Here is a 10,813-nt window from a genome sequence, read left to right on the forward strand (position 1 = left end):
CCCTGCCTGCGTCCCCTAGCTGCTAGAAGGCCCAGTCCAGGGTTCAAGTTCACCAGGCAAGGCGCGTTTCTCCGTGTTGGGCACCTCCTCTCCTGCGGCCGCAGACACTGAGTAGAGTTAAGCCGTTGCCCCTGGGGCTCTTAACAGCTATTTGCACGGTGCTCCGACCTGTATCCCATGATTTATTTATTGGGTCCCATGTTGTTACATAATGATGATGGCAAGTATTTTCCTTGAGCCTTGAAGACTAAGAGGAGTGCCAGTAACAGTGGCAACAATAGTCAATATTTTTCTCTTTCTCTGCCATGCTGGAAACGGAGGTACGCACTTCATACACATCTTTGCGTTCTCTTCGAGAACGAGGGTGTTCTATTATGATTCCCATTTTATGACTGAAAAAAACTGCGACATCGGTGTTTTTATATACTTTTTAAATGGCCTCTATTACTGTCTCTAGGACCTTTCTCTTTTGCTTCTACCTGCTTTCTCCTCCTTTAGGTAATTTTGCCTAGAAATTTGTCCACTATCTGTATCATTTTTATGCCAGTTAAGTTTCCTTATTGCATTTTTATTCTGCTTTACCTATTTTTTCCTACTTGTATCCTTTGGGGGATTCATTTAGGAGTTTTCCCATTCAGCAACATTTCATGAACATGTTTCCACAGAAATATGCCTCGTTGTTATTTTTAGTGACTGCATAATATTTTATTTTATGAGTGGGATATACATAAATTGCACAGGCTACTAGCTCTCTCCCTCAAACTCAACTCTGGGTAAACTAGGAAGAGATGGAGGCAAGAATCTGAGAACTGGCTGGAGGCAGGAAACGGAATGGAAGAAGTATGGCCGTGTCACTTGGGGTCTGCTCTGTGAGTCCAGCGGGAGGCAGAGAAATCAACTTCCAGATTCTCTTCACAACAGCCCTCCCACCATCAGGCCCAGGCTTCGAGCAAGATCGCCAGGTGCCAGAATGAATGAGAGAAAGTGGGGCTTGTGGTTTGCTGCTGCGATGGTAAGCATAGGTGACATTTAATTTCCACAGTAGTCTGGGACAAGCTCAGGATGAGAAAAGAGGCCACAGGGAAGAGGCTCTGTCCTCTCATCTGCAGAGACTAAAGAGCCAAGTCCGGCCTGAGGGGTGCTGCGCCCATTCCTGGGGGAAGTCACCTGTAGAAGGTCCCCACCCTCCTTCCCCTCTGCCTCTTCCGGGGGGCAGGGAGGCACGTTTTCCCCTTCAGCTTCCCCATCAGTGAGCCACAAGCTCTGTCTGGACTCTGAACTCAGAAAGGACTCGAGGGAAGGGATAGTTAAGGAATTTGAAATTGACATGTGGTGAGGGCGATTTAGTCATTAAGTTGTGTCCAACTCTTGGGACCCCATGGACTGTAGCCCACCAGGCTCCTCTCTCCACGGGATTTCCCAGGCAAGAATACTGGAGTGGGGTGCCATTTCCTTCTCCAGGGGATGTTCTCCACCCAGGGATCAAACCTGTGTCTCTGCATTGCAGGTGGTCTCCTACATTGCAGGTGGATTGAGATCGACATGTACACACTGCTATATTTTAAAATGGATAACCAACAAGGTCCTACTCTATAGCACAGGGAACTCTGCTCAATGTTACATGGCAGCCTGGATGGGAGGGGACCTTGGGGGAGAATGGATACATGTATAATATATGGTTGAGTCGCTCTGCTGTGTACCTGGAACTATTACAACATTGTTAATTTGGTATACTTCAATATAAAAAGTTTTCCTTTTTTTTAAAAAAAAAAAAGGAGTTAGACACAGCCACTGCCCTATAGGAGTTTACAGAGCAACATAGGGTAAGAGCTGCAGCCAAGCATGAAGGCTTCAGGCATAAAGTTTGGGGCAGGAAATGGGGATGCCTTTGGTCAGGGTGGCACTAAATGAACATGTGGACAGAGGGGGTGCAGAGAACCAAGCAAACCACAAAACATTTATTTTTAAATAATAAATAAAAGAAGGAAATAGAGGCAAGGAAACATTCATGAAATCAAGTCTCTAAAGTGCTCTCAAACATAAATTTTAACAAACCGAGAAGCCTGATCTGACCTTAAAACCTGTTTATAGATATTTAACAGTTGTTCAGAAATGGTCCCCTGCTGTATCAGAAGGGAAGGGAGAGAGGGCTTCCTTGGAGGAAGTGTTCCAAGACACACAGACCCAATCAAATGACACTCAGAGGGACACAGAATCATTGTCTAAGAAGAAAATGGAAATGTCTAAAGCCAAGTTCAAGGTAAGAATATCATATTTCATTCATATGTGGGCTGCACAAGGTCTTCACTGTTTATGAAGATATATGATTCTCTGTCGATTAAATACTTCTGTATTTTTTGATTCAGTGTAAGGACAGCATACTTAGCGTATGAATCTACACAGTCTACTGAACCAAACCTCAGGATGTCTGGCAGTGAGAATGCGTTTGGGGCTTGAAATCCTCCCTCCTCAAGTTCTACCTATAGAAGAGAATGAAAGTTTTAGATCTAATTAATTGATTCACGTGCCTTCAAGGAGTGATTTCCATTCTAGAATGCAGTGGAATGTTCCAAGAGTCACCATTTGTCTTCTTAAAGCAAGTGACATTGCATTTTATCCTGACACAGGAAGGAGAAAATCCAGCTGAGAGCATTGTCTTGGACAACATTTGTCTTTGAAAAATGCTGGTGAGGAATGCGCACATTTCCAGCCTTTGCGTGTTGGGGGTAGAGGCCTGTGGTTTCATAAGGCCCCCTCCTTCCCAGGTTGGAGCCCCTCTAGCCCCTCAGAGTCTGGACGTCCTTGAGCCCCGGCCCCCTGCTGCATTCTCTCAGTCTCCTGGCGTGTGGAGCTAGAGAGATCAATGACCACATCTTCCACACTGCTCACAGGACTGCCTTCCTCCAAGCCCCTCTGGGGTCCCGCCTGACGGGGGCTAGAACTTTCCTTGAGGTGCTCAGAGCCCCAGAGTGCTGCCAGCTTTTCTTCACATTCTGCTTTTCTTATCGTCCCTGCAGACTTTTTATGCATCCCTGGCAAAAAATAAAAATTAAATAAAAACAGATATCTTTAAATATGTGCTTAGTCACTCAGTCGTGTCTGACTCTGTGACTATAGCCTTCCAGGCTCCTCTGTCAATGGGATTCTCCAGGCAAGAATACTGGAGTGGGTTGCCATTTCCTTCTCCAGTCTTTAAATATAGCAATTAAGTAAATTTTTTCCTTGTCATTGCTCTCTAAATCCCATTAGGATTTCCGTTACTGGTGCCTGTCTGGGGCCCACCGGAGAGTCTTGTAGGTAACTCTCAACATTAGGGTTTCTTGTAATTCTCAACACTGGGCACAGCCAGGGCAAATGCCTTATTTGGATGACATGGTGGTTTTTAAATTTTTATTTTAAAGTTTGTTGGCAAGATTTTAAAACCAAGAGATTTACATCAAAAGCCAGATGTCCAGCTTCTCTCAAAAAGTGAGGTGTCTGGCAACCCGAGGCCCACTTTCCTGTAAGGCCGCAGACCTGTAGACTCAGTAAGCTCACCCCACCTGCTCATGTAAGCTCAGAAGGGTGGGCCGGGTGACCTGCCCAGAGTTCCCTCTCAAGCTCTCCAGTCCTTGAGGGCAAAGATGACTTGATATCTCCAGTCCCAGCATAGTTTCAGGTGGGTAGAGGTTCAAAAAAGTTTTGTTGAACAAAAACCCTCCTCCTCCCCAGCCTAAAATTGGCCCCGAGAGCATCCCCCTAATCCTAACTTTCTGCCTTGTTTTTTTCTCCACCTAATTTGCCTGGATGCTGTCTATAACTCATTTCTCCAAGCCCGTGGTTCTCCGGTAATAGCCAACAGACCAGTAAGGATGCCAGCTTCTCAGAACGTCCAGCCTCAAAGCTTGAACCCCAACAGAGCAGACTGTTCTAGCACAAAAACTAGGGGACAGAACAGCTACGTCGCAGGTTATTATCAGCTGAACCGGGACAGAGAACCAGACCTCCAGAGTCCAGGGTGCATGCGGTTAACAGCCTGTAGGTTCACTGCCTACACCATCTTGCTTCCTACTGCCATGAGCTCTGAACTGTGTGGCTGACAGCACTCAACATTGGAAATACATATTTCACGTAATGAACATGTATCATTCCACTTAGAGAACCAGGGCCTGACTGGAACTGTCCACACACTGCCTACACAGTTCCAATGAAAAATAAGGCAACCGATCAGAGTCCAGGCCTTGTAATTAATTAAAAATAGGAGTAAATTTACACTGCTTGGCTTGGCAGTGGCCTTCCAGGCGTAGGGACCCCGAACATTGCCCAAGCGGCATGGCCGCAAGGCCCTCTTCCTTACCCAGGAGCCAGGGTGCACAGGAGCCCAGCAGGCCGCCCTCCCCAGAGCCCAGGACAGAGTCCGGCAGAGGGATGCAGTGGCGCACCATCGCCCCGTAGAGCCCGTACTCGGCCATCACGCTGCTGCCGCCCCAGCGCTTCTCTCGCTTCCGCCACTTGGCCCGCCGGTTTTGAAACCAGACCTAGATTGAGGTGGGAGGGGAAGCAGAGAGGCTTTTAGGAGGAGACCCCCCCCCCCCAGCACAGAGGGGTGCATGCAAGGGCCAGCTACCCTCTCTGGGAGCACCTGGTCTCACAGTTCACAGGGCTGGTAGTGCTAGGTGATCCGGATCAATTTCCACCAAAGTTTCCATGGAGTCAAGGATGACAAGACAAAATCAGAGCATCCCACACTGTGCAAAGAAGCCAGTTTTTACTCTGATGGGAATGTTCACCGAGCAATGGTCGCTTCTAACCTCAGTTGTTGGATTGCTTTATCTTAACAAAAGTTTAATGTCAGATATTGTTTAAAAAGAGTGAGTGACTCTGACATAAATCACAGCAAGATCTTCTATGACCCACCTCCCAGAGTAATGGAAATAAAAACAAAAATAAACAAAAGGGACCTAAATAAATGTGAAAGATTTTGCACAATGATGGAAACTATAAGCAAGGTAAAAAGGCAGCCTTCAGAATGGGAGAAGATAATAGCAAATGAAACAACTGACAAAGAACTAATCTCCAAAATATACAAGCAGCACATGCAGCTCAAAACTAGAAAAACAAACAACCCAATCAAAAAGTGGGCCAAAGAACTAAACAGACATTTCTCCAAAGAAGACATACAGATGGCTAATAAACACATGAAAACAACATCTCTCGTTATCAGAGAAATGCAAATCAAAACCACAATGAGGTACCATCTCATGCCGGTCAGAATGGCCACCATCAAAAAGTCTACAAACAATAAATGCTGGAGAGGGTATGGAGAAAAGGGAACCCTCTTACACTGTTGGTGGGAATGCAAACTAGTACAGCCACTATGGAGAACAGTGTGGAGATTCCTTAAAAGACTGGAAATAGAACTGCCATATGACCCAGCAATCCCACTGCTGTGCATACACACCAAGGAAACCAGAATTGAAAGAGACACACATACCCCAATGTTCACTGCAGCACTGTTTCCAATAGCTAGGACATGGAAGCAACCTAGATGTCCATCAGCAGACGAATGGGTAAGGAAGTTGTGGTACATATACACAATGAAATATTACTCAGCTATAGAAAAGAATGCATTTGAGTCAGTTCTAATGAGGTGGGTGAAACTGGAGCCTATTATACAAAGTGAAGTAAGTAGAAAGAAAAACACCAATACAGTATATTAACATGTATATATGAAATCTAGAAAGATGGTAACAATGATCCTATATGCAAGGCAGCAAAAGAGACACAGATATAAAGAACAGACTACTGGACTATGTGGAAGAAGGTGAGGGTGGGATGATATGAGAGAATAACACTGAAACATGTACATTATCATATGTAAAATAAATGACGAGTGTAAGTTTGATGCATGAAGTAGGGCACCCAAAGCCAGTGCTCTGGGACAACCCAGAGGGATGGGGTGGGAAGGGAGGTGGGAGAGGGCTTCAGAATGGGGGCTGATTCATGTCAATGTATAGCAAAAACTACCACAGTATTGTAAAGTAATTATCTTCCAATTAAAATAAATATATTTTTAATTAAAATAAAACTAAAAAAAAGGAGTGAGTGGCATGTCTTCTGACTTGGAGAGGATGTGCTGTCAGCACATAGGATGGCTTAACATGAAGACAAAGACCAGTCTTCTGTGTGAGTGTGATATTTCAGGGTCAAGTGTGTATATGGCGGGGAGCTGGTGTGCAGAAAGTCCTCATCAGCTACTTACACTGGTTTTTTGAGGGTCTGCCGTGAATGGATAGCCATTTTTTTCATTGATATCTTTACATAATTTCTAGATGTGGTACAAATTGTACAATTTTTAAGAATGATTTCAGTTCAGTTCAGTCGCTCAGTCGTGTCCGACTCTTTGCAACCCCATGAATCGCAGCACGCCAGGCCTCCCTGTCCACCACAAACTCTAAGAATGATTTAATAAAAGGTGAAAAGGCTGGAAGGCTACAGGGGTCATCCTGTCTAAATGAACACAAAGGGAGACTCTGGCATCTAAATGACCCTCAGTTTGTGGATGGAGGGGCTGTTTCGAGGTGGCTGTGTGCTGACTCGCTGCGTGTGAGAACAACGTGGTCTCTGGGTGCCTTTGGGAGGAGAGGGGGCCCCTGCACCTGTATTCGGTCTTCGGGGAGTTCAGTCTTCAGAGCCAGCATTTCCCGGGCATACACATCAGGGTAGTGGGCCTCACTGAAGGCCTTCTCCAGCTCTTCCAGTTGGTGGGTGGTGAAAACGGTCCTGCAGGGAGACACATGGACACATGACCACAGGAGGCGGCCAGGCTTCCCAGCCTCAGAGGACCCCGTGCCTGCTCCCCACCTCATGAGAGCTGGGCACCCCACCTCCAAATGAGTAGCCTCTGGGAAGTCCACAGTTTGGTTCAAGCAAAACAGAGCTCTTTAGGTCCTTTTTTTTCTCCTCAATAAATTCCACCAACTCATTTTAAGAAGACCTATTTTAAGGGCCCACAAAATTGTGTCTTCAAAATGCTCCAGGGTCTAATAGTGCTGCACTCAAAATGCTCTGGCAGTCATGTGGTTAAGACTCTGCTTCCAATGCAGGCGGTTCCATTCCTGATTGAGGAACCAAGATCCCACATGGTGTGGCAAAAAACTTTTTAAAATAATAATCATCATCATTAATAAAATGCTACAAAGGCTGACCTGCAGCCCCTAGGAATGGCACAGTTACATTCCCAGATGGCTACTGTGTCTTTTCCCATGCTGCCCCAAGGCAGGACCAGACCTTCTCAGGCACAGGGTCTCAAGGAAGGTGGGGTGGGGAATGCCATGTGGGATCTTAGTACCTGTGCCTCCTCTTCTTCCTCTTGCTGGGGGCTGGGGACGCCTTCCGGTCACTCCTGTCTTCAGAAGGGCTGTCCTCATCTGTTAGCACAAGGAGAGGAAGAGGACTTTAGAGGTGAGCACATTTTTCATTTTGCCCTCTGGATTTTAATTTGAGGATTGAAGCTATGAACTTGTCGGGGATGTGAATATTTAACAAGACAAGATCACAGTTTTCACATCTGATGACGTATTCCAAGTGCTGCGCTTAGCTGACTGCCCATGCATATCAACATTATTCTTCATAAATTAAAAAAACTCTATGACAGCTGCTATTATTATCCTCTTTTTACAGAGGAGGAAACCGACACAGAGAGATCAACTTGTCCAAGATCACAAAGATTGTCAACAGTGAAGTTGGGATTCAAACCCCAGATGTGTGTGAAGCTTAAGCTACTTGAACACTAATTGCATTTCCTGTTCCCTTCAGCTTCCAAATTCATACACTTCCTTCTGCTTCCATCTCACGTTCCTTATCTTAGCCATTACGCCAACCCTTCTCAAGGTGAGGACTAAGGTTTGTGACATCAAAACCCTCCTCAGAGCTGGCCCCTGCCCTGCTGTACCGATTTCAAATCTCTGAAAGTGGGACCTGGGAAACTCATTCTTGGCAAGGGTGCCCAGATGATTCACAGATGTGCGTCAAAAATTTTAAGAACTCACTCCCCTATGCTTTATCTTTTGAAATCCATTATATTGAAGATTTAGGCTGAAAGAAAGTTTAGAAGACCAAACTGTGGTCAGGTTTGTTGTTAAATAGCATATATGTTTCAAAATACTAAATGTAAATTAACAAAGGCAAAAGTAGTAAAATAATATCAGTTTTACTCCTACATCAATGAGTTCACCAGAAAATTGGATTATGATATTATACTATCTGTGCTGTCCAATCTGATACCATTAGATACATAAGGTTATGGAGCCCTGAAATGTGGCCAGTCTAAATTGAGACCAACTGTAAGCGTGAAATATCCAATGAACTGAAGACAATAGATCCCCCCAGAGTGAAATATTAATAACTCTTAAATTGATTACACATAAAATGACAATATTTTGTAGGTATTGGATTAAATGAGACATAGTATTTAAATCTGTTTCACCTATTTATTTTTCCTTTTTATTGTGGCTCTAAGAAATTTTCATTACACTCACAGTCACATGGTGTTTCCACAGGACAGTATTGGTCTTGGTCTTGAGAAATACCCTCACAGGCTAGGATGTGGTTGTATTTTGCCTTAGCTTTATGGGTCCTCACAGGGAAAAAAATCCACAGTATGAAATCAGTTCCAGCATTTTTAGGAAGGGGGCGGTTATTTGCTAGATACTGGTGGTAATGAACCCCCCTGCCAATGCAGGAGACACAGGGATGTATGTTCCACCCCTGGGTCCGGAAGATCCCCTGGAGGAGGGCATGGCAACTCACTCCAGTATTCCTGCCTGGAGAATCCCATGGACAGAGGAGCCTGGCGGGCTACAGTCCATCAGGTCTCAAAGAGCCGGAGAGGACCGAAGCAACTTGGCACCTAGTAGACATTCATGAAATAAAGTCCTGTCAGAGTGGGTGTCTGCTGACTGCACCTGCTTCCTTTAATCAGCAGTGGAGACCAGCGCAGTTTCTGCATTCAGCCGCCTGGATGCTCAGCTCTGCGGTCTACTATCACATAGCTGTTCTCCCTGTAACTCTTCTGAAATTCTCCGTTCTCTTCCCCCACGCCCCAAACCTCTCGACTTCTCCGCCCTGTCTTTGTCGATTTCCACTGCTCTCTGCTTTCCCCCACAGTCCATGCCGACTTCTCTGAGGATCTGGGCACAGCTGCTGCAAGACGGGCGAGCTCGCTTCCCCGGTGCGTAGAGTAGGGGAGAAACGGGGTGCCCAGACTCACTCTTCAGCACCTGGAGGAGGACAGATCCAGGCCTCCGCCCCGCGCTTAGTAAAGGGCCTGTCAATCCGTCAGTCAATTCGTCTAATCCGTCCTGGAGCCGTTGGGTACCGGGTTCCGTGCCGCTGATGAAAGAGGCAGCCCCACCCAGGTTTCCTGACCCCTGCGGCACCCAGAGGCCGAGCCCCGCGTGGCGGAAAGTGTCCCCCGGAGGTTGGGTCGCTGAGACCCCAGGATCGGTCCAGATTGGGTGGTGGTGTCCGCGGGTTGGCGGCGACCAAGCCCTGAGGAGAGGCTGGGGGTGGGGGTGGAGAGGGTAGAGGGTGCGGGTGCGAGAATGAGCTTCCCGGCACGGCTACGCTCTGGGGTCCCCATTTCTGCAGATCTGGGGGGCTGGGGTGGGGCCCGACACGGCGCCAGAGTGTCACTCTACCCACCCGAGCCGAGGGAAGAGATAGTAGCGGCGCGGGCTGGCCTCCTTACCGGACGTCGACACGCTCTCGCTGCGTTTCTGGCGGGCGGCCAGGGGCGGTGGGCGGCCGGGGACCCGCGGGGCGGGGGGCTCAGGCCCCTCGGGCGGCAGGAAGGGCACGTCGGCGAGGAGCAGGCAGGGGGCCCGGGCGGCCGCAGGGGGCTGCGCGCCGAAGCCGCAGAGGAGGCCGAGGCCCAGCGGAAGGGCTCCGCGTGCAGGGCAGGAGCCTCCGAGCCCTGGGCCGGCGCGGGGCGCGGCTGCCGGGCCTTCGCACCCAGATCCCGGCCCCGGGCCCGCAGGTGCGGGCAGCTCGGCCTCCAGGCCCAGCAGGTCGGTGATGGCGAAGCCCCGGGGGCGCGAGCCGGTGGGCGGGCCTCCGGGCACCAGCGCCCTGCTTCTGGCACGCCCGTCGGAAAGCGCGTCTCGGCCGGTCATGGCTTCTCCGGCGGCTAGGCTGGACCCTCTCGTCCGTCACTTTCGCGGAGGGGGCGCAGCTCTGAGGGCGCTTTATACAATCGGGCGCCTGGAGGGCTCCAATCAGCGCGGCGCGGACGCGTCACGCCCGGGACCCCGCGACTTGGGGACGCCACCTGCCCCCCTCCCTTCGGTCGCCGCCCTCCCAGCTGCGGTCCCCTCCATCAGCACCCTCTCCTCTCTCCTCTCCAGTCGTCCCCCCTACCAAGCCCACCCCGGTTCTCGGCGCGAGTCGTCCCCTCCCTAAACCTCTAAAAGCCGAAAGTTCCAGATTCCTTCGGAGTCTTCGCTCCCCTTCCCGGTGGATTCCCCGGTGAGGGCCCGGCGCGGAGCCGCCCTCCCCGCACCCAGTCGCCCATTAAGACCAAGACTCCGTTCCCAGCCACACTCTCCCCACTACCGCCAGTATGAACCCCGCCAGCCCTCCAATGCCACCGCCCGAGCCAAGGCCTTCCCTGAAAATCCCCAAGGGGAAAGGAGTGGAAAATATTTAATCCGTGCCTACTCCATCTCCAGCCAAACCCACCCCAGCGCTCTAGCGGCCGGACTGTCCCGGGTCGCAAAATTCACGGGAGTTGAAGAAGTAGAGACAGGCCTGAACGGGCTGGCCGGGCCAGGGC

The 10,813-nt window shown here is 49.1% G+C and overlaps 1 protein-coding gene across 1 annotated transcript; it reads right to left on the minus strand.

Moving 5' to 3' along the window:
* Positions 1-2,742: 2,742 nt before the first annotated feature.
* Positions 2,743-10,154, minus strand: VSX1 (visual system homeobox 1). Its single transcript, XM_061125749.1, has 5 exons — positions 9,731-10,154; positions 7,331-7,409; positions 6,639-6,762; positions 4,337-4,517; positions 2,743-3,032 (listed from the first exon to the last, which is right to left on the minus strand). The coding sequence occupies exons 1-5, from the start codon at positions 10,152-10,154 to the stop codon at positions 2,743-2,745; spliced, it is 1,098 nt and encodes a 365-aa protein (XP_060981732.1).
* Between the last annotated feature and the right edge of the window lie 659 nt (positions 10,155-10,813).

The sequence above is a fragment of the Dama dama genome, chromosome 23 (assembly GCF_033118175.1).
Source record: "Dama dama isolate Ldn47 chromosome 23, ASM3311817v1, whole genome shotgun sequence".
Taxonomy (NCBI): domain Eukaryota; kingdom Metazoa; phylum Chordata; class Mammalia; order Artiodactyla; family Cervidae; genus Dama; species Dama dama.